The sequence below is a fragment of the Hemicordylus capensis genome, chromosome 1, assembly GCF_027244095.1.
Source record: "Hemicordylus capensis ecotype Gifberg chromosome 1, rHemCap1.1.pri, whole genome shotgun sequence".
NCBI lineage: Eukaryota > Metazoa > Chordata > Lepidosauria > Squamata > Cordylidae > Hemicordylus > Hemicordylus capensis.
In genome coordinates, this window is record NC_069657.1 from 95,220,407 (window position 1) to 95,245,644 (window position 25,238).

General features: G+C 41.6%; 1 protein-coding gene across 10 annotated transcripts in view; it reads right to left on the reverse strand.

Annotated features, from left to right (window-relative positions):
• LDLRAD3 (low density lipoprotein receptor class A domain containing 3) overlaps nucleotides 1-25,238 on the reverse strand; it is a 250,725-nt gene that overhangs the window by 108,193 nt on the left and 117,294 nt on the right. For 7 of the 10 annotated variants that reach the window (XM_053275899.1, XM_053275881.1, XM_053275870.1 and 4 more), the window contains exon 3: nucleotides 5,792-5,917. In XM_053275899.1, the coding sequence (XP_053131874.1) occupies nucleotides 5,792-5,917 (126 nt within the window). The other 3 variants (XM_053275945.1, XM_053275935.1, XM_053275955.1) reach the window with 3 other exon arrangements.

Sequence of the window (25,238 nt, forward strand, 5' to 3'; positions counted from 1 at the left end):
CCTCCCCCTCTCCTGAACCACTCTGTGCTGCCTGAAAATATGTCCCTAAGGGCTGCATCCACTGTCCTGCTTCCCTTGGGAAGGAGAAGTAACCAAAAGTTGCTTCCACCACTGAACCACCAATGGAGCAGAGTGAAGAGTTCAACTTTTCAGAAGCACTGGTGCTTCTCCCACAGCACTGGTGCTTCATTATTCTGGATTGTCAGCCACTTTGATTGGAAATGACAATCAGAGTGGCTAACAATCCACTTTCAATTCATTTCAAAGAATTGAAGTTAATTCATTAATTCATTTAATGAATTTCAGTAATCTCCATATTGAAAAAAGAGTTATTCAAGAGACCCTCTTTTGTAACCAAGCACAAATTTAAAACAGGCAAGAAGGGTAGGACTACAGTAAAACAAAAAAGAAAAAAACTGGAGCATTTATATGAGAATAAAGCAACACCTGCAAATTCCAGAAAGTGACTAGTCAGTCTGCAGCAATAAAAATGAAAAGAGGATGTAGCACTTCAGAGCCAACTGGTTGACTCTATAGTGGTATCCAAGATGCCACACAGCTCAGAAAAGTCTTTCCAATACCTCAAGGCTTAGAAAGGGGGTCTAATGCTGTAGCAAAGGAAGAAGAGGAACAATAACAAACATTATACTTGAAGCAAAATATCCCGTATACACAGAAAGTTGTATATCAGTTAGTATCAGTTAGCTTTTGCATCTAACTGCTCACTGACTGAATAAGTAGTTATTTATGTGTACGAATTGGCTGCAGTAACTCCCACAACCCCCAAGCTATGAAGAACCTTGACATTAGTTAGGTTTAATATTTTACATACAGCTGTTCTTGAAATTCAAGAAGGTTCCTTATGGGGACAGGGTTTGCCCGTGTGGAGCTGGGGTTGTTGAATCTTCTGCTCATGTTCTATTGTACTGCCCACATTAAAGAGATGCTTGGGCTCGATTAATCTTACCATTGCTGTCAAAATATCCAGGGCACTTGGATGCTTTCTATTTGCAGATTTTATTATCTGATAATAATGATGCCACTTCTTTAAAAGTTGTAAAATATTGTTTTGCTGTCTGCAAGCTATGGCCTGAGTTAGTGGGATTGTCATTATTTTAAGCTTTCTTAAAGTTTTAGATGATAGTTTGGCCTCTATTACTATTATTATTGTCTGGTTATTGACCGTATTTTTAAAATAGTATCCGATGTATCGGACCTTTGATCGTAAAATAAATCTAATCTAAGTAACTCCCACAATGGCTCAGGGCCCTAGATGCAGTTCACAAAATTAGTGCTGAGGTAATTGCTTCAGCCAAGAGACTATTGATATGCATTGGCTTTCCCATGTGGATCCAGTGATTTTCACAATCATTGCGTGAGGGCGTTAGTGATATGGCAAAGATCCCTGGATCCATGTGCCAAGTCACCACTTGAGAATGTCTTAGAAAAACCAGCATTCAAAAGGACTCCATGTCCTTGCTTGTTTGTGTAATACTCTATCACTGCTAAACATATAACATCAGTGCTTATCTATCTTTTGTAGAACCTTTATGCTGTGTCACTTTTTTCTGAACTTTCTCCAGCTTCTCCTAATGAAGTCTGAGACAGAGTACAATATTCCAAGATTAAATTTAAGTAGCCTTAGGAAAGTGGGCTGACAATGTCCTTTAGCTGCATGATCTGCTTCAAAGAATTTTTCAGTTACAATTACAATAGGGATTACAGTTCTCAGACTCTGTGGCTTTCCGCTATTTTTAAGCCAACCAAATATAAAGGCCCTTCAAAAAGCATATGTATAGAATCTCTGTAAAGAAACAACAACAAAAATGCTCAAGACTGGATGCATATAATCCATAGCATAGAAGCTGGGAATTTACTGCACACAATCCTCTTATAAAAATGCCAGCTCTGCATTTTACTGATGCATAGAAATGCAAGCAATAGGCCATAGCACAAACTAGAAATCCATTACTCAACAAAATGGCAAACTGGATAGAGACTGATGTCTAGTTATCATAAAAAGAAAATATATTTCCCCCCAGAAAAAAAAACCCAGAAAATTTGGGGAGAAATAGCAAGAGAGAGAGAAATATACACACTTTCTTATCAACCCTAAATGTTGATAGGGCAGCAAATGTTGAAGGAAAGGAAATAGAGGGTAGGAATAAATGGACAGTTTATTTCACTACCCTAAGCTATTTAGTGTAGTGAAATCCAAAAGAGATTGTGAGGAGCACCAAAAGGATCTCTCCCAACTGGGTGACTGGCTGACAAAATGGCAAATGCAATTCAATGTAAAGTGATGCATGTTGGGGCAAAAAAAACCCCATATACACTGATGGGGTATAAGTTATCAGTGACTGGCCAGGAGAGAGATCTTGGGGTCCTAGTGGACAGCTCATTGAAAGTTCAACACAGTGTGCAGCAGCTGTGAAAATGGCAAATTCCATGCTAGGGATCATTAGGAAGGGGATTGAAAATAAAAATGCTAATATTATAATGCCCTTATCTATGATGCAGCCACGTTTGGAGTACTACTTGCAGTTCTGGTCACCATATCTTAGGAAGAACATTGTAGAACTGGAAAAGGTGCAGAAGAGGGCAACCAAGATGATCAGGGGGGTCTGGAGGACCTTTTTGATGAGGCAAGGCTACAGCATCTGGGGCTCTTTGGTTTGGAAAAGAGGCAACTATGGGGAGACATGATCGAGATTATAAAACTATGCATGGAGTAGAGAGAGTGGACAGAGAAAGTTTTCTCCTTCTTTTACAACATTAGAACCAACCAGGGGTCATCTCATGAAACTGAAGGCCAGTAATTTTAGGACAGACAAATGTACTTTTACAAATAGTGTATAATTAATCTATGGAATTCTCTGCCATGGGATTTGGTGATGACCACTAGGCTTGGATGGCTTTAAAAGGGGCTTAGACAAAGTCATGGAGGACAAGTCTATCAATGGCTACTAGTCTGGTGGCTATAGGCCACCTCCAGCCTTAGAGGCAAGATGCCTCTAAATACCCATTAAAGGGGAGCAACAGCAAAAGAGGGGACATGCCCTCATCTCTTGCCTGTGGGATTCTCAGAGGCATCTGGTGGGCTACTGTGTGAAACAGAATGCTGGACTAAATAGCCTTTTTGGCCTGATCTAGCAGGGCTGTTTTTATGTTCTTGAATAATACTATATGAAATACATAATGCACAACTTAGCTTATAAGAGTGTACTATTTGGGATATTCTGTTTAAATTTATACATACCTTAATTTTATTTATACAAATAATATGAAAATATTTAAACATTAGAGAGGGAAATAGCTGCTGCTACCATATATTATACTAAAATATACTGGAGAGCAGAGTGTTAGACTAGAGCATGAAAGACTGGGTTCAGTTCCCCACTCAGTCATAAAGTTCGCTGGATGACTTTGGATCAGGCACTATTTCTCAGCAAAACCTACCTAACATAGGTGCTGGGAGAATAAAGCGGGGAGAAGAACAATATTCATCACTGTGAGAGCCCTAGGAAAGGTGTGGGATATAGGTAAATATAAACAGAAAATGAATAATACAATTGGTGGGGTAAATTAAAAAGTGAAAATAGAAGCCAACAGCATTGTAACAAGCACAGGAAGTTTTTATTATCCAAGCTTAAAAACAGTATGTAGACTTCCTTTTCTTAATGCTAAAGCGTTAAGAAAAGGAAGAGACTCTTAGATTTAACAAAAATGCTCAGAAAATTAAATATGTAATTAAGGAGTAGAAACAAAATTGGATAGTCACTGCAGTTTTACAGCAATATACTACCATCACATATTAAAGCTCCAATCCTCTGCTCACTTGAGTAATTACTAAAATTACTATTTAGGATATATTTGTGCAAACATTTTCTGTTCATTCAAGGGCAGGCTACAAGAGGGGATGAGCAACTTTGGCTCTCCAGCCACTGTTTGACTCAGGTACATAGCTACAATTTAACAAGGTGGGGGGGACTGGCCCGCTGGGTGACAGTTTGCTCTTTGCTCTCCCCCTTGCATCTCTCTGAAGAGCAAAGTGGCAAAGGGCAGGGGCCCATCTGCACTTTTTGTCCCAGGGCCCATTCCAACCTTGCGGAACCCCTGATTGAACTGTAACTCCCATCGTCCTTGGTCAGTGGCCACTGTGGGCTGAACTAGTGTAGCCCTGGTCTAAAGGCTATAAATATTGCACTGTCCTTATATCTTCTTATTTCAGCTAAATTTCCTCTCATTGGGATCCCTTTCTTAAGTTTCAGGAGGCACAAGGGCAAGCCAAACATAAACAGGCTACTGAGAGATGGACTATGTGAATAAATAAAAGGTCAAAGATGTGTTTTCAAAGAAACAAGAACAAAACAATAGAACACCTTCCTGTAAATGTTGCCTCTTTCGTTAGCTTACAAAATGGGCCCTTTTCAATGGCATTAATCTTCAAATGCCATTGAAAAACAATATTCAGCCTCCTCTAGAAAGATTAGGTCTATAAATCCAAAATATATTTGATTATTTGTCTACTCCAGCTAACAGGTATCATGAGCTGTAACACTACTATGCTTTGGACACATGAGCATGAGAGCTATTATCCAGTTACCTGCAACAACAACAAAAGGTAGCTTTTGCATGAGAAAAGAAACATGTGCATGGAACTACTACTCTCCCATTATTCTCTTACAGAGGAGCAGAATCACCTGAAAAATACAAATGACACCCAAGTAACTTCACTGAAGGAGTCGAAATGATTTTCCTTACTTTAACAGCTTTACATACTACTGTTTCCCAAATCTGTCTCCCACCCCAATAAGACAACACAAGTGTCAGGTATTCAGCCCCTTTCACCAGCTTTGTAGAAGTAATTCTTATGCACAAAGACTTTAAGGTCAAAACGATTTTCAGCACATTTTGATTAAAGTCTGGATGCCCCAGGTTTAGTTCTGCCCCACTGCATGGGGTGAATTACAGCCTTTTTAGTAACTTCCTAACAACCAGACATCTGAACATCCAGCTGGGATTTTCCACCTCCTTCATCTACCTCAGCAACAACCATTATGCCAACCCCACTTCACAGGCATCAGTACTGATGATGAAAATGGCAGTATTTTTCATACTTGAATTGCCTGCAGGACTATGCAATCTACTTTTTATTGGAGAGGTCAAGGAAAAACATGACACAGAGCGAATCATAAATAAATAGAATAAGAAATAATAAACACAAATGGGGGAAGAGAGCTACAAAGAATTGCACATCAATAAAATCCTTAGATATGACATAATGTGACAGAGATAAGTTGAGATTTTTAAAAAGGACACACATATTCTGCATGGACTTCTCACATGGAATAAAATGTCTCCTGTAAAACAAGTCAGAGCTCTAGGAATTTTTATTCTGAACTCCCCCACCTGTTCACCAGTGGCCAAATTCTGACCTTAGCATTTAAAATAGATCTGTTACAAAAAAATGTGCCTTGAAAACTTAAAACACAACTGGGTATTTTAAAGCAAAACTGCCACAGAGATAAGCTATGGTCTACACAATCTTCAGGATTCTAAAAAAAGTGCTAGACGTTTTACTCTGAGGAAGCAACTTTCTGAGTATTAAGTGTCAGCTTGTTTAAGAGTAATTCTGGCACTAACAAACTCAAAGGTCAACACTTAAGTGGAAAGCAATAAAGGGTGGTGGCTATGAACCTGCAACTAGGACATCAGCAATTCATTTTAATTTAGTTGTTTACCAAAAAGTGGAGGATTCTCTTCTACATGCAACTAGGCACATACTTACTGCAGTTTTCTTCATCACTACCATCAGGACAGTCCTCGAAACCATTGCATCGGAAGCGACCAATGATACAGTGAATTCCACTTGCACAGGGGAAAAACGTGGAGCCACATTTAGATTTGGCTTTTGCTGCAGAAGGAAGAGTAAATAAAGAAGAATGACAATTAGGGGACAGCTCTGTCACAAAAGATCTCTGCATCAGGGAAGTCACAGAGCTCTCAACATTTTTGGCACTAAACTTATTTTCCATGTGTAAAAGGTGGGACAAAGAGCGCCCCCCCCCCACCGCCTCAGGACAAGGCTGCAGGGTGGTGCACTGTTGCTACTCTAATCATATTATTATTATTTCTTGTTTACACAGTCAGACAGGTGTTATTGACTGGTTTGTTTTATCCAGACATCGAGTCCTTCCCAAGGACCTGGGATGCCAGAATTTTATTGTCAATTGTTATAGATATCGTCGCAGGATATAGGCTGTTCCCAGTAAAGCTGCTTTTTGTAATTGGCTGATGGTGATTTCTGTGGCCCCTATGGTGTTGAGGTGCTCTTCAAGGTCTTTTGGAACTGCACCCAGGGCGCCAATGACCACTGGGATTATTTTGGTCTTTTTCTGCCACAGCCTTTCAATTTCAATTTGTAGATCTTTGTATTTTGTGATTTTTTCTATTCCTTTTTTCTTCTGTTCTGCTATCCCCTGGTATTGCTATGTCAATTATTTTGCCTTGTTTTTCTTTCTTCTCGACTACAGTTATATCTGGTGTATTGTGTGGCAGATGTTTATCTGTTTGTAGTCTGAAGTCCCATAATATTTTTGCATCTTCATTTCAATATTGTATTATTATTTATTTATTTACACAGTCAGACAGGTGTTATTGACTGGTTTGTTTTATCCAGACATCGAGTCCTTCCCAAGTACCTAGGATGGCTGAATTTTATTGTCAATGTTGCTGCTGCTGTTATAGATATCGTTGCAGAATATAGGCTGTTCCTAGTAAGGCTGCTTTTTGTAATTGGCTGATGGTGATTTCTGTGGCCCCTATGGTGTTGAGGTGCTCTTCAAGGTCTTTTGGAACTGCACCCAGGGCACCAATTACCACTGGGATTATTTTGTCTTTTTCTGCCACAGCCTTCCAATTTCAAATTGTAGATCTTTGTATTTTGTGATTTTCTCTATTTCTTTTTCTTCTATTTTGCTATCCCCTGGTATTGCTATGTCGATTATTTTGACTTGTTTTTCTTTCTTCTCGACTACCGTGATATCTGGTGTATTGTGTGGCAGATGTTTGTCTGTTTGTAGTCGGAAGTCCCATAATATTTTTACATCTTCATTTTCTACCACTTTTTAAATTTTATGGTCCCACCATTATTATTATTATTTATTTTACATAATATTACATTTCCTAAGCTCTTTGAAGGCATTATAAGAAGAAGGAATGCTGCCCTTGCAAACAGAATCCCAGAAAGCATGTTCTGAAGCTGCACCCTCACAATGACATACTCAGAAGCCCAGACCTCTGCCATCCATGGTTATGACATTTGTCTGCAACATGCTGGCATTCTGCTCACAGGAAGAACCAGTTCATGAGCACAGCACTTACCTCTGCAGACAAATGCTGTACCCATGGACAATGGAAGTGGGCGAGGGACAGACTTCTGAATGTGACAGTGCAGGAGTGGGGCTTCAAAGTGTACTCTCAGGGATGCTGAATGTGAGTACAGCACCCCCACTTTTTATAACACCTGACCCGAACAGGGCTCTGCTTTACCTTTTAATCCCAAAGTACTCACAATACGTTATGTTTGAATTGACTTTCAGATTTTAGTTCAAAAGGGAAAGCAAAGGATAAGAAATGGTTCAGCACCCATCCAGGAACAAACACCCAGAAAAACCCAGCCTTCAGACCTAAAGTCACTTCTACTGTTGAAGGCATCAGTTAGCTGGTACAGCCCACAGTGCATAAAAACAAGATTTGGAGGTGGGGGATGGCAAGAGCTAGAAGCATGATGAGACACTTAAAAACCCAGAGCAGTGTTCCATCTAACAGGGATTCCCAGATGTTGCTGACTACAACTCCCATAATTCCCAAGCAAAAGTCAATGCAGCTGGGGATTCTGGGAGTTGTAGTCAACAACATCTGGGAATCCCTGTTAGAGGGAACACTGCCTCAGAGCAATCACAACCACAGCATTCCTCAAACAACGTATGCTAACAGTTAAGCGATAACAAGATGCCTCCCTTCACAAAATGACTTTCCAGAGCCCTTCAGTTCTTCATAAAGTTCCCCACTCTCCTCATCAAGATGTGCTATACACAGCTTTTGGCAGTTTATTTTCTGATCTTTTTCTGCACAGAACACATTAATGCAGTGGAGGGCGGGGGAGGGAGAGAGAGCTTCGACATCTTGAGTGTGGTTGATTGATGACATCAGAACTAGTGAAACAAACCTGCAAGGTTACAATATCGATGCATACGTCAGTCATAACAGCATACAAAAAGATGGACTTATAACTGATTTTTTTCCTTGGATCAACTGGAATGTAGACCATCTCTCTGAAATATATCCCATGTTCCGAATATTACTCGTGTAGTAATATTCCAGTGCAATAAACAGAATTTCAAATGAAACAAGCATTATTCAAGTCAACCAAAACAGTCAACATGTGAGAAGAGATGGGCTTGTACCTGCTGGCCCCAACCGTGACCTCCACATATCAATCTGGCTCTTCAGTACACTAGGCTATCTATATACAATCTAGAACTCAGAAAAATGCAGGACCCCCACATAGAAGGAGAAGTCTACATGTAGGCTCTATGCAGAAGAGCTGAATCAATACATGGATGTCAAGAGGGAGGAGGCATGAGCCTGCCCCTCCCATGCACTGACTACCCTGTTTTGGTCAATCAAATAAGGCTAGTACTTCATACCAATTAAAAAGTGATTTCTACCAATGAGAACTGATTTGCATGTGTGTTTTCACTCCATGACTTGCAGCTGAATTATGTGTGAACTATCTATCTATATAATTTTTGTAAATGTCCCCGTCACTAATCTCATGCATGGCAGCTATCGCGAGAGTTCGTGATCAAGCTGCCAATTAACGACGGGGATGGGTGGCCCGGCAGGCGGGCCATAGAGGAGCGGCCACCAAGGGAAAACTAGGGGCGCACATGCTCTGAACCAGGTTAGCTTGTTTCCATGGAAATGCCTTGTATTCAACAGGTTAGGCACCAGAGCTGCCCATTGTCTTTTGAAGCCCAAGGAACCACCCTCTGGGTGAGATTCCTGAGGGAGGTGCTTTAGAATGGAGCAGAGAGTGGCAGTTAAACTGTCCGTAGCTCAGAGTGTCAGACAGAGCTGGAAAGAGCCAGAAAGGGCTTAGAGAAGCCAGGAGATAGAGAGATTGTGTCTGTTCTGGAATTGATGGGGTTCCAGGAAGGTTCTGGGTAGAAGAGAATTGGTGTCTGTAGGTGATAAACAATCCAACCATGGCTACCACAGTCAAACTGTTTAACTATCTGTCCATATGTGTAGAGTGTCTACCAGTGGATGAAGTCTGTGTTGTCAAAAGGATCTGATGTCCTTACATCAAATCATTATATACGCTGTAGCCAAGTCTTGATCTTGTTATAGAAACCATTATGAGTGTAAAGCCCTGCTTTGGCAGAGAGAAACCTTTAAGCTGCTTGTACATAAATAAACTTGACTTTGTTTTATTTTACTCAAAGTGAATTATATCTTCTCCCCACTCAGCCCTCAGCTATACTGTTAAGGGGCTGTCAGGACACAAAACTAAGCAAGAGCAGTTTGGTGGAGGCAGTAAAAGCTTGATAAAGGAAAGAACATCATTCTCAGTAAAACAAGTCCACAAAGTTATAAAGTTATTAACCTCTCTAGTTTTGGGAACAGACCCCTCACTAGCAGTGTCCCAGAGAGACAGGTGGGGGTATGGCTCGCCAAAGCCTTATATTCAACGTGTTAGGAAAGTTCTTTCTATGGCATTTGATATGTGATGGCAAATTCACACATACAATGAGGCTCAATCCTCAAAAAATGAACTTATATGTGTGCAGTTCTTATTTTCTGTCTGAGAAGATAAAGGAGCAATGGTGGAGATATCAAGACGGGGGGTGGCGGGGAGAGCCTTTGCCCTATGTAGTGGTTGAGAAGCCCGATGAGTCAAGAGTTTGGCAACCATATGTACAGAGAATCTTTTCTTAGCTAAAGTGACTGAAACTGAACTGAAGCCTTCCCCAATATGTGCTGGCAGGTAATAATGTATAAAGGATTTTTATGAAGCAGCAACCACAGTAACTCTTAAATTGATTTAAGATCTTTCAAAAACAAAGCAATGCAGGTCTTTTAAGGCATACACCCTTTGCAGATGCATTATTTCTTAGCTGGGATTGTAGAGCAGAAAATGAGATGTATCAGCTAAATGTCACTTGCACACCCACTAGCCTATTTTTCTGGGCAGGATCCAAGGACAACTCAGAAATAGGAGGCCATCACTCTGAGAAAAACAGGAAATAAATTATACGTGAGTTACTACTGTGATAACACCACATCTGGCAGTGGAAAATCTTTAAACAGAAATACTTTTAAAACACACCCTCTTCCAAATTTTAAATCAAACAAAACTCTGTGCCTATCTGAACTTTGCTACATCATTCAGAAGTCTTACAGTAGAAGATAAGTCCGCTGGTTGTGTTGAATAAAAAAACTCCTTACAATTTGTTATTGGAACCTGTAAGCACTAGCTGACAAAGGCAGCCCCAGCAGTGCTGCATAACCAGGCAGATGCAGAATGGCTTGGGACAGCTTCCGGGCAGTTGTGTAGTGCTGCTTCGTTGCTAACACAGAACGTTGGTCACTGAATCCAACTGCCTCCAAGGGTAAATGAATCAAGATTTCTATCCTTAGAATAGACCAACTACAGAACTTGAAGCTCAACTGAAGCTGCCTTTGTATGTAGTGTGAAAACTCCAGTTGGTACAGAATGTAGCAGCCAGGTTGGTTTCTGGGTCATCTTGGAGAGACCATGTTACTCCTTTGTTGATAGAACTACACTGGCTGCCGATAGGTTTCTGGGCAAAATACAAAGTGCTGGTTATAACCTACAAAGCCCTAAAAAGAGCCAGCATGGTGTAGTGGTTAGAGTGCAGGACTAGGACCGGGGAGACCCGAGTTCAAATTCCCGTTCAGCCATGATACTAGCTGGGTGACTCTGGGCCAGTCACTTCTCTCAGCCTAACCTACTTCACAGGGTTGTTGTGAAAGAGAAATCCAAGTATGTAGTACACCGCTCTGGGCTCTTTGGAGGAAGAGTGGGATATAAATGTAAAAATAATAATAAAATAATAATATATTGTTATTGTGACACTGTAATCAACAACATCCTTATGAAGGGAGCTATGCAGCTTAGCCAGTTCTAGTGCAGTTGAAATTGATCACCTTTTCCAATAAGTTGCTTAACACAAAAAGGTTCTATAGGACAGTGCACCCACAATTCCATTTGTCAGTGGCTACCATGACACAAAGGCCACATAGATCCGCAGCAATCATGCTATAGAATAGAATACAGAATTGTTCTGTAGCATTGTAATCCACACCGCTTTTTGCCATGAGAATGTAATATGTAATATATACATTAATATTGTAACCAGTGTGGAGCTAATGAAGTGAGCCCAGTTACAGAGAGAGATTTCAACTTAAAGCTCAACATCATAGCCCAATAGTTTATTCAGTAGACTATGCAGGAAGTCCCCAACTTACAAACAGGTTGAGGTGATTCTCACGATCACCAAAAAGCGGGCTAAGGGAGCCTAGCCTGCTTTCTGATGACTGTGAGAACCACCAAGTGAGCCCGGTTGCTCTCAAGTGGTCCGCTAACCCAGGCTCTACAATTGTGTGTTGCTGCAAATAACAGCAGTGTCAAAGAAGATTAGCAGATATGAAGCCAGAATTACACAACACAGGCAGAATCTCCAATTCCAGTCAAATCAGAGGCGTTTCTACCAAAGCATAGAAGGAGAAACTGCAAGAAACATAGAAACACCAAATAAAGAAGAAACAGTGCAATTCTGGGGGAAATTATGGGACAATCCAATAGATTATAATAAAAAAGCAGGCTGGATGAAAGAGGTCAAAAAATGTAACCAACAAATGCAAGATCTAATAATAACACCAGAATTAATACGTGAAAGAGCAAAGAAAATTAAAAATTGGACTGCTCCAGGTGACGATGAATTGCATGGCTTTTGGCTTAAACACCTAACAAGCCTTCATAAACAACTATCAAAACAGTTCAATCACATTTTGCAAGGAGGTGATATTGAACAATGGCTAACAACAGGGAAAACTTATCTCATCATGAAAGACCCAGCAAAAGGTGCAGTTCCAAGTAATTATAGACCTAAAACCTGTCTGCCAACCATGTTCAAATTATTAACTGGAATAATAGCAGATGAAGTCATGCAACACTTATTAACTAACAAACAGCTTCCAGTTGAACAGAAAGGAAATTGCCCAAACACCAGAGGCACAAAAGACCAGCTGCTGATTGACAAAATGATTTTAGAAAACTGCAAGAGAAGAAAAACCAATCTAAGTGTTGCATGGATTGACTACAAGAAAGCCTTCGATTCACTGCCTCACACATGGATACTAAAATGTTTAGAAACAACTGATGTCAGCAAAAACATTCAGATATTAATTTAAAAAGCAACGAGCATGTAGAGCACACAGTTAACAATCTATGGCGAGACACTTGGACAGGTTAGAATAAGAAGAGGCATTTTCCAAGGGGACTCACTATCCCCTCTGTTGTTTGTAATCGCCATGACCCCACTTTCACAAATACTAAACAAAACAGGCCTCGGATAACAAACATCTAAAATATCAAGTAAAATCAACCATCTGCTGTACATGGACGGTCTGAAGTTGTATGGAAAGTCCCAGTCAGAAATCAAATCACTGCTAAGCACTGTCCATATATTCAGTAGTGATATAGCAATGGGGTTTGGACTAGACAAGTGTGCTGCATTAATAATGAACAGAGGGAAAATAACAAAAACAGAAGGAATAGAACTGCCCAATGGAAGCAACATCAAGGACCTAGAAGAGAAAGAACATTACAAATACTTGGACATTCTCCAGGCTGGTAACATTGCACACACTGAAGTTAAAAGAAAAATGGGAAGTGAATACATCAAACAGTAGAGGAGGAGAAAAGAGGCCTTGAAGAATATACAAAGGACAATGAAGAAGATGCACTTCAAATGGTCAATAATGCGAAACTATTCAACACCAATGAAAGAAAGCAGGCCTACAAGAAAGAACAAGTCAAGAACCAAGCAGAAAAATGGAAAAATAAGCCACTGCATGGTCAATACTTGCACAAAATAAGTGGGAAATCAGACATCACCAAGACCTGGCAATGGCTTAAGAATGGCAACTTGAAGAAAGAAACAGAGGGTTTAATACTGGCTGCACAAGAACAGGCACTAAGAACAAATGCAATAAGAGCAAAAGTAGAAAAGTCAACAACAAACAGCAAGTGCCTCCTTTGTAAAGAAGTAGATGAAACTGTGGACCACCTAATCAGCTGTTGTAAAAAGATTGCACTGACTGACTACAAACAAAGGCATGACAAGGTAGCAGGGATGATACACTGGAACATCTGCAAAAAATACAAGCTACCTGTAGCCAAACATTGGTGGGACCATCAAATTGAAAAAGTTGAAGAAAATGAAGATATAAAAATATTATGGGACTTCCGACTACAAACAGACAAACATCTGCCACACAATACACCAGATATAACTGTAGTCGAGAAGAAAGAAAAACAAGTCAAAATAATTGACATAGCAATACCAGGGGATAGCAGAATAGAAGAAAAAGAAATAGAAAAAAAATCACAAAATACAAAGATCTAGAAATTGAAATTGAAAGGCTGTGGCAGAAAAAGACCAAAATAATCCCAGTGGTAATTGTCACCCTAGGTGCATTTCCAAAACAACTTGAAGAGCACCTCAACACCATAGGGGCCAGAGAAATCACCATCAGCCAATTACAAAAAGCAACTTTACTAGGAACAGCCTATATTTTGCGACGCTATCTATAATAACCAACAGTAATGATGATAAAATTCAGCCATCCCAGGTCCTTGGGAAGGACTCAATGTCTGGATAAAACAAAACAGTCAATAACACCTGTCTGACTGTGTAAACAAGAAATAATAATAATAAATGGCTTAGGCCCTGGGTATTTAAGAGAACATCTTCATTATGACCCCCACCACATATCTAGGTCATCTGGAGAGCTGGTCTTGTGGTAGCAAGCATTACTTGTCCCCATAGCTAAGCAGGGTCTGCCCTGGTTGCATCTGAATGGGAGACTTGATGTGTGAGAACTGCAAGATATTCCCTCAGGGCATGAAGCCGCTCTGGGAAGAGCAGAAGGTTTCAAGTTCCCTCCCTGGCTTCTCCAAGATAGGGCTGAAAGAGATTCCTGCCTGCAACCTTGGAGAAGCCGCTGCCAGTCTGTGAAGACCATACTGCGCTAGATAGACCAATGGTCTGACTCAGTATATGGCAGTTTCCTATGTTCCTATGGAGAGGTCCGTCTCCAGTTACTGCCATTTCATGGGGATGGGCCTTCATACATAAGGATGGGCCTTCATACATGGGGATGGGCCTTCTCGATTGCTGCCCTGAGACTGTGGAATGCACTCCCTACTGAAATACAATCCTCCCCATCTCTGACCATTTTTTAAAAGCACTTGAAAACCCACTTCTTCAGCCAAGCTTTTTCAGCTTTTTAAATTTTAAAGTTTTAATCTGTTTTTAATTTTTAGATTGCCTAAATTGTTTTAAGATTTTTGGGTATGTTTTAACTTGTTTTATGTTGTTATTAACTGTCCAGAGACAAAAGTTTGGGGCAGTATACAAATTTAATGGGGGAAAAAATTAACACATTGTCCTTCTTTCTGTCTTGTTCCCTTTCATGTGCAGGGGTTATGTAGTAGTGGACCTAATGTGCAATCAAGACAGAACACTTCTTTGTAGCATCATCCTGCCTCTAACCTCTACTGCTTCTAAAATAATAAGAGAATATGTGCGAAGCAGCAAAATGCACTGGGCAGTGAAGCCTATTATATGGATACACAATTGAAAGAGGACTAGGACTGCCTAGTGGTATGGCTGCCCTTCCCAAAATCCCAGAATAAATGCCTGCAGGAGCAAGCTAATACAGCTAACTGCAGATTCATGATCCTAATATAAGCAGTGAGTTCAGACAAGATACTCCGAGCCCACATACTCGTTAGAGTGTTGGACTAGGACCAGGAAGACCCAGGTTCGAATCCCCATTCAACCATAAAATTCACTGGGTGACTCTGGGCCAGTCATGTATCTCTCAGCCTAACCTACCTCACAGAATTGTTGTGAGGATAACTATAACCATGTACACCACTCTGAGCTCTTCGGAGGAAGAGCAGGATATAATTGTAATAAATAAACAAACAAACTCAACCAATATACAGCTGTGCAGCATCATTCAAAGTCCCCTTTGGAATACTGCTGTAAGTGAAGAGGTAAAATTTTGTAGTCTTTAGGATTCAGTTTCCAACGTCTCCAGTGACCCTCTAAGACTAAGGTGCTGAGCCCAGGCAGGTGAGCCCCACTGTGGCACCTTAAAAGGTACATCTAAAAAACCCATGATTCCATGATTACTGTGACATCAAAGCAGATCAGTCAAAGTCATGAGAGCTGGGGCAAGCAGAGGACAGAAACAGAGACAAAAAGCAAAGAAGGGAATGCTGGACCACTCATAGCGTTGGATGAACTACTTGTTAATATGCCGAGGACAATAAACAGACTCAAGACACATGAGACAGACTTTAATTCATTAATAGTGGCAGTATATCTTAGGGCCCTGCAGTGAACTCAGAGCAGCTGCAGTGCTTGTATTCTGGCCTTCCCTTCCACTCACTGACAATCAAGCCTCTATTATCAATAAAGTACCTCTATTTTCATTTATCTCTCCAAGACAAAAATGACCATGCCATTTTAAACACAATCCAATGTTGCAATGACCTTTTCCATTTGTGGTTTATTTTATGAGCTTTTGTGCAAGTCATCTTCCAGCTGGGGGTAAATTTAGCCATAAAAAGCAGTCTGGTATAACTGAGCAGTTGTTCTCCAACACAGAAAAAGCAAACATTCCTCTGTTGCCTTGGTTAACAGTGGAACATATTACTATGTTCTGGGACATATATTAAAAATACCTCCTTTTATTTTCCCTTAAGATTATTCTGATTTATGTTTTCCCCCAGCAACAAGTAGTGTGCAGTAAGGCAGTGACATGACAAGCACTATTCTCAGTTACAGATAATTATTCTTATATTTGGATAAGCGGAAAGGCCTCATATCTCGGGGGGGAGGGAGGTGACAGGTGTGTGTGTGTGTGTGTGTACACACACACAGAGTAAAAGGTAACAGGGTACTGTTAAGACTGATCAAGTCTCCGTTACCTAGATATTGGATATTGAAATTTCTTTTGCAAACCAGCTATTAGCTATAGCAGTTCTTCAAAACATTAATTAGAGCACACATCATGTAACAAATCACCATCGGAAATAATGTTGCCTCTGGAAATCCATGGGTCAGAAGAACCCAAATGAAGTATCTTGTATACCCAAAGGCTGCATCTTGTATGCTGGTTTCAGTTGGGTGATCATAATTATGATAAATTTGCTGATTGCCACCTCGGTGTAAGATCTTGTGTGTAGTATTTAGACAAAATAACTTCAGGCAGACACAAAGCTCTTAAAGCACTGAGCAACACTTGGAATCTTTCATACAACCACCACCACTTGGTGAACAGGTTCTGTTCATGCAAAGCAATGAGCAATGCTTCACTGTCAAGGATTCATACTTAACCACTTCTCTACCAGGCTACACATGCCCAAATGCACAGCTGTGTTGTAGCAGCATTCTTCTAATGTTAAAAATTCCCATGAAATAAGCACCATGTGACTTAATTTATCTGGTGCCCCAGACAGATCCTAAGAATCTACTAGCATAAAATCACCTGTGATATAAAACAGTAGCACAGTTGCTGTGGGAAAGTCAGCACATAATTTCCCCACTGCTAATTTAATCCAAGATTATCCAAACAGCAGCAAAAGTCCACAGGAGTTTTTTGTTACTTGTTTTTTTAAGGGAGTTATTATTTTAGTCTTGCTACTGAAAAACTACAGAAGAATGACTTGGTCAATAAATCTTAAATTAGCGGAGCTAGAAAAGGGGTGCGTGGGAGAGTGCTCAGCCCTCCTAGGGATCCCATCTTGCACCTGAGACACTGATCTATACCACCAATGTTTCATATCGCAAAACAGTCTTCTGCAGATACTCATGCAATCTCAACTAAAAAATAAAAAGTTAAAATCTCACCAAGAGGAAAACTCCATGATATGTCCAGGATCTAATTTCAATTTTATTCTGTGAACCACTCAGAGAACAATTGTTATGAGGTGGCCAATAAATAACTTGGTGTGTTTGTTTACTGTGCTCAAACGACAAGAAATTATTCTGAATTCGTGTACCGCAAGGAGGTAAGGAAGCAGTATTCTACAACAAGCAACAAAAAATGAAATGTCAAGATGACATTTCAGGTCCAACTAGGTGTGACATGCAATTGTGTACAGCTTTCTCTCACTGGTTGTGGGCGGAAGGGAGAGCCCAAAAACGACCAAAGCACACACAGGAGAATGGAAGTGTGAGTGAATAAATGGTGTGTGTGTGTGTGTGTGTGTGTGCGCGCGCCTTATTTTTCCTTCTGACTGTTCTTCCATTCAAAATTGCCCCTGTACACACTGTTTTTCTACCCATGGATGGAAAATACAGTTGTATCTTTTCCTTCACAGAGAAAAAACAGCTGGGGGTAATTTTCAGCAGGAAAAAAAGCCAAGGGAAGTACTGTCGTACTTTCCCCTCAGTCATTCCTTTCTTCATAGGCTAGCCTTATGAAGGTTTTGGTTTTATTATTTTTAAAAAAAGAGTTTAGGGAATATACACACAATCATGTGTATGGCTAGTTTAGTCCTAAGCTCCACATCTGCTTCAATCTATTCTACTCTGCTAAAACAGAACATACACACACACACACACACACACACACACACACTGTGTATATATATTTTAAAACGCAGCTTGACTGCACATATAAGCAAGAGCTGGAAAGTTCTCTGCATGTCAGCTGAAAACTCAACCATTCTGTGCCATGATGCCAACATACTACAGTACAGGGCAAGTTATCTGGCCTCATCTACATGAAAAGACATCACAGCCCAGTCAGCGCTGTATTCAGACAAAGTAGTCAGCAGCTTATTTCCACAAGTCCCTTTTGAAATCTGGAACCTTTCACCCACTATTTATAAAAAGCAGCATGATTTTCAAGAGTTTCCTATATGAGACAAGTATGGTACAGTTCCCAGCAAACTTGAAGCTGGAATCAGAAGCTATTAACACCCACTGTACATTTATCAGAAGGGAGGAGAGCTGGTCTTGTGGTAGCAAGCATGACTTGTCCCCATCGGTAAGCAGGGTCTGCCCTGGTTGCATCTGAATGGGAGACTTGATGTGTGAGCACTGCAAGATATTCCCTCAGGGCATGAAGCCGCTCTGGGAAGAGCATAAGGTTTCAAGTTCCCTCCCTGGCTTCTCCAAGATAGGGCTGAGAGAGATTCCTGCCTGCCTTCATAGCCAGTCTGTGAAGACAATACTGAGCTAGATAGACCAATGGTCTGACTCAGTATATGGCAGTTTCCTATGTTTCCTATCATGCTGGGTAGATGAGAAGAAAGAATGTTCCTTTGGTTTAACAAGCAATTATAAAAAGACCAGGGGTAAAAAATGAACTGAAAAACGGAGGAGGAGAAGTCAACTGCAAACTGACACAGCAGGTGGTCAGGGAAGTTTCAGGTCTGCCTGGGGTTTAGCCAGGTTCCCCATTTTTTACTATTCAAGTGGGCAGGGGGAACAAGGACAAGAACCAGGCTGAAGATTTCTCAGCAGCACATGGACTGCAAGGCTCCAATGACTTGCATTGTGTACATACAATATATCCATTCCACTAAGCATGCCGACACTGTTTCAGAGACCACAGAAAGCCTTAACAAATTTTCTTTGGATCTAGGAACTGCCCCAAAATCTGGGAGCCAGACAATGGATACTTGACAAAATCACCAGAACTAGTGACAGAGGTAGCCAGCGTAAATTGTCCCCTTTGCTAAGCAGGGTCCCCCTGGTTGCATTTGAATGGATAACTACATGTGTGGGCAATGTAACATATTCCCCTCAGGGGCTGCTCTGGGAAAAGCACCTACATGCTGGCATGCAGCCGGTTCCAAGTTCCATCTGTGGCATCTCCAGATAGGGCTGAGAGAGACCCCTGCCTTCCTTCTCCTACCACAAGAGGAGGAAAGGAAAGTAGGAAATGGATTGGAGTTCAGCTCCCTTCACCATCTTCGTGTATGATTTCTTCCTAGTTGGAGGAAGAATTACACTCTGACCTTAGTGCACACTTTTGTCAAGGAAAGACTAACTCGAGTAAGATGCTCTGAAGTTAAGTAGGGATGTGAGAAAGGCTAGACCTTGACCAGAAACCCCCTCCCCTGGCTGGCTGCTCAGTGTTGTGTGTGTGTGTGTGTATAAATGCACTGACCTGCCGGCAGCCTCTGGGGTGTGTGGCTGCAGGGGGGTCCTCTGGAGGTTCCCTCCCCCTGCCAGCCCACCAGTCTTCAATGGGCCGGTTCGGATCATTTTTGGCCTATTTCAGCCCTCTCATTGGACATTTTGGAGGCTGCACACATGTGCCTTGGCCTTTTGCATGGCCAGGTCAGGCCATGCAAATGGCCAGGGCACATGCATGGTGGCCTCCAAAATGGTTGCTGTGACCACTGAGGGCCCAAATGGCCTGAAAAGCCCCATAGAAGACCAGGGTGTTGGCAGGAGAGGTGGAACCTTTGGAGGGCCTATAGGCCGCTAGACACACCAGAAAGTTAATTAGACACACCCTATAGGCCGCTAGACACACCAGAAAGTTAATTAAAAAAAAAAAAGTTTAGAACCCCAAACTGGCTCCAACTTGAGCCGAGCTGGGGTTCTAGTTCAGGGACACAAAATCAAAAATGCCCAGTCTGGTTCAAGTCTGCGCCAGACTTGAACTGAACCTGGCAAACCGGTTTTGTGCACACCCCTAAAGTGAAGCTGCTGAGTACTTTATGGCAGCGCTGCTCAAGATCAGGAGCATTTGAAAGCCTTTTTTAAAAAAATTAATTGTTTTTTTAATAATTAAGCCTCCTTATCTTTACCATTTTATGCTTTTATTTGTAAACCACCTTGGAAACATACACACACACCCCTTTGAAAATGGTGCATTTCCAGAATAGAAGCCCACATCTTCCCTTTTTCAAAACATGGTGGAATGGCTACTTTCCTTAGCAAGAGTATTTCCCCTGTGTACTACATGGGGATGGCACATCACTCCATTAGATACTGATTAAAAAAATAATACAAGAAAAGCCTGGGAGGCTTCTTACATGAGAAATATACAAAAGAATTATGGCTTACCTTAGAATACAGAATTTTCAATGTCTGTAGCATATAGCCATTTCATAACTGTTACAAGACACATGATGAACTACAGATAGAAATGAAATGAAAATCTGATTGTTTCCATGTTGACAGAGAATTAAACTATGCCAAAATAATTCAAAATCACACATTCCACAAGAGCAATTAGGTATAAAAATTTATGGGGGGCAGGAGGGGGATAAGTAGATGCAATATGTTTTTAAATGTTTGGTCTCCATGGGTTTTTTTTAAAAAATAAATGTTTATCAGTGAACAACAGAGCAAGAAGCAAAAAATAAAATAAAATCTGCACCAACTCCACTGTGATGACTTATTCATGCATTTATAGTAGTAGCAATTTATTATGGTCAGTGACCAGTCAACATACACAACAGAATGCAAATCAGCGTAGAACAAAAAATCAAAATAGTGAAACTAAACAACAAAACATCAGGGTATACAAAAATCTCAGTTACCGTTAATCAACTGCTCCATTCTTCATACATTCATAAATATTGAACTGAATGAAGAACAGTCAGAAGGTGGCTGTCCAGAACTAGACAGATACGTGGGCTCTGCAATCAGACAGCCCCACCTGAACATCAGGGATGGATTAGGCAAATCTATGGACACAGTGGTGCAGCTAGATTTCAGAACCTGGACCTAATGTTTTATGAGGGCCCTGGTATAGAAAGGGTTTTTTTGGGGGGGGGGGGTTAGATGAAGATGAAGTGGAGCTGGTGCAGATTTTATTTTTTGCTTCTTGCTCTGTTGTTCACTGATAAAAATTTATTTTTTAAAAAAACCCATGGAGAACAAACATTTAAAAACACATTGCACCTTCTTATCCCCCTCCCACCACCCATAAATGCAAAAAGCATATATGTCATTTCCAGAGCCCCTGAATTATTCTAGCGCAACTTCCCTACCAGGCAAACATATATGAAGGGAGGAAGGTAGGAGAGTGGAGTACGGAGAGATGAAAGAAAAGTGGGAGAGAAAATAAAAGAAAGGAGGGTGGGAGGGAGGAGAGAGAAGTGGAAGGAAGGAAGGAAGGAAGGAAGGAAGGAAGGAAGGGGGAGAAACTGCACATCTGAGACTTGTATTGAAAGTACATGAGACAATTTCTCTCAGTCACTCGCACCACCCAACCACACTGGACCAGAGGAACGGGTGTGCTGGTCTGGCCCTTTCTGGAGCTGCTGGAATGGAGCATGCACTTAGCTATTTTTGTTTTCTTCCACTGAGTCTTCTCAATGGGAGTTCTTCTTTCCCTTTCCACTCTCTCTAGGGACAAGCAGAGCTAGCTCAGTCAAAGACAGCAGAATGTGATTACTTAAAGGTCCAGTGCACCAGCTCCTGTAACCTGCTGAGAATGTTGTGGGGGAAGAGAGATGACTGTCAGCTCACTGCCCCCAAAATCTTTGCGTTCAGGTGGGGGGGGCACACCAGACTCACATTGGGAGTGAGTTTCACAGCTAAGTGCCTTCAAGCAGTGGACTGCTGTAGTTCACAGGCAGCCAATTAATGCTGCCTTGCTTGCCAGTTGTCCTCGTGAACGGCTGCTGCTATGAATGCCTGCCTGAAGTGAGCCGGAAGCAGCCACAGCAGAAAACAAGTAGGGGGATGAATGCAACAAGGTGTGCACCCTGTCCAAGAGTGCTGTGGCTGCACCCATCCATGCTGCTTCTGGGAGTTGGGCAGAAGGTTGGGACTTGTGCTCAGCCACCACCCAACCCCTTACAGGAGGAGAACAGGAATGGTGGGGGTGTTGCAGCCAGCCGGCTAGCTGCACTACTTTGGGGAGAGACACACTAACACTTGCCACTGGGCTGTGACAGAAGATTCCTGCCAGGCAGGCAGTGATGGCAGCAGAAGACCAGGAAATGGAGGCTGCATTTGGGGGGCCCTGAGGCATCAGGATTTGTGGGGGCACAGACTTGTGCCCCAAACTGCATGGAGTACAGCACCTCTGATAGGACATGAATGCCCATGAATTCTGGACAGCACTGTCTACAGTGCCTGCTGCTGAACTGGGGCCACTTACTACACCCACAATGGGCAGGGGTGCATCTAGGGGAAGAGAAGACAGAGAGAGAGAGAGTTCCCTGCAACTGGCCACTGTAAGATAGACAGTTGGTAGAAGGGGACGGACCCTGCCCCAAGGGACTCATCGCTCTCCAGCTGGCTTAGCAGGGAGGAATATGTCCATGCACCAACTGGCCCCCTGTCTAGCGGCATCTCCTTCCTGTTGCAGTGCGATCCCTGATGCCCGAAATGGGGAGTACAACTTTTGGAAGGGCTTTGGCCCCCAACCTCTACTGGCCAAGGACAGAAACAAAAAATGGAAGTCTCTTCAGACCATGGGCACTATTAGTGAAGGGTTCCAAAAGATAGCTGTGCAACACACCCCAACCCCATCTTCCCCTTTTCACACATTGCACAAGCACGCACATAAACACAAAGAGCCCATATCCCCCCAAGGGGACAAGCAGCATCCTATGGCACTGGTCACACAGGCATTAGACATGGTCGCTGCTCCAGTGGAGTGCGGGGCTGCTGTCCCTGCATTGCTGGTCATGGCATGCTGTAGCTTGAAGGAGTGGGAGTGTATGTGTGGGCAGGGCATGCTTGTATGGATGACATGGTGTGTTGCCAAGCAGAATAGAGCCAAAAGTGTTCTGGCTACATGGCCATGAAGTGTGAGTAGAGCTTAGAGCATTGGCAAGCATGTCCATTCTGAGCAGGGGTGTCTATGTTGGACACACACGAGGGTGCAGCACACACAGGTAATCAAGATAGGTGAGAGATGTTGATTCTCACGATCAGAGGATCCTGGTTAGGGAACCTGGGTGGATGAATAATCCATCTGATTCTAGATCAAATATCCTAGTTAACTCTGCAGAAGTTAGCTGGGATTGCCACCACATGCAGATTCACACAATCATACCAATGACCGTCAACCTCATTTACCCAGGATTAACATGATCATATGAATGCAGCCATAGCAGCACACCAGTCCTGTCCCACAACACAGACATTGTGTTTTAGACATGCACAGCAGTACAAGACGGTCTGTACTGCCCAATATCTCACTGTACAATATCAGCCATTATCTCCTTTTAATGCTTTATTTTATGCACCATCAGTGTTCTGCCCTTTCCTTTTCCAAACCTGTCTGATAGAACTTCATATTGTATCCATTCAAGAGGTGCTTAAAACTAATACTCACTTCATAAACAGAAGAAACTATGACTCCTGCCTGAAACCTCGGGAAGCCACTTCCCATCCATGTAGATAATACTGAGCTAGATGGACCAATGGTCTGAAACACTATAAAGCAGTTTCCTATGTCCATATGCCTTATATTGAGTTAGACCAGTAGTCAAACAACTAGGCCTAGTGTCTACTGGCAGCCACCTTCTAGGGTCTCAGGGCCAAACTAAATGTGATGAGGACCTCCAAGTTTCTTTGTGCAAACTTTAAAAAAAACACCTAATAAAGCACCTTCAGATGATAGGGAGAGGGGCCATTCTTGTCTGTTCAAAATCACACCATTTGAAGCTGCTTTTTCATCCATAGAGGAAGAGATGCAAGGACCCCATATCCTCACTAGGGAAGAAAAGAGCTTGGGGAGAGCAATTTTCGACTGGAAAAAGTCCATCTTCAGCTCAGCCTGACAACCTATCAAGGCTGTTTTTAGTAATTATATTAAGTAAAACCATGGAGGAAAATGACTCCATGTAATATCTACTTTAGCCCTCAAGAATAGGATTTTCCCAGATCCTTAAACAAAGTATCCTTAAACTAGAGATGCCAGAAATCTGCATGTAGAAGGTTGGCACCTACATGCAAAGCATGCATTCTACTACTGAGCTCTAACATCCATAGACAGTCTGCTATAGAAATAAAGTACTATTTTTAATCAAGCAGAAAAGAAAAGAGATAATCTTAAATTCACCCCAACTCCTTATACTTCTACAACTTAAAAATCAGTCACACTCTCTGACCCAACTGGTTTTCCCTCTGTGATCTTGCTTTTTTCAAATAGTATTTTAAAAATGTAAAGCTGAAAAAAAGGCCCTTTCATATGTACCAAGCATTTCCAGTTTTGACATGCTGTAACTCATTTCTCTTTCAAAGTGCCAAGTGAAGTGCAGTACCTGTTGCTTTTTAACACCATTCTTAGTTGCCCTGTGGCTACAAAAATGAAAGAAAGGACAGCTGAGTCTCAGCTACTGGTCAAAGGACCAAGAGCTGCTAGACACTTGCTTCTTCCTCTTAGCAAGAGCCATGTCACAATTGCCAGCTGTTCTACCTGTGGTTACCAAATGCCACTGTGGGTGTACACAGGAGATCTTTATTTTCTGTGGGTTATCCTATCACAGTTTTGGCTATTCACAGCCAGGCCATAAAAACAGGCTCTTTTCATCATTCCTGTGTGCACCAAAGAGACTTCTGGTGTCATTTCTGGTCATATTTCTGCCCTGGAGGCAGCTTGGAATCATTTTGTGGCTCTTTTCCAGATGTTAAGTTTTGCAAGGTCTAAAATATGTGAAAGAAAGAAAGAAAGAAAGAAAGAAAGAAAGAAAGAAAGAAAGAAAGAAAGGCGAAAATCAGATTTGAGGTTTTGTGGAGATATTACTGGAGAGCAAGATATTGTGCTGTTACTTCTGCCCCATCCCCATTTTTTGTTATTTTAACTCACTTAAGTATGCTGAGGAACCTAACCCCTAGATTCCCATGAACTCGTGATTTCTTTATTCACAATTTCTGTATTTGAGATTGTAGGTGAGAACAGAACCCCTGTGA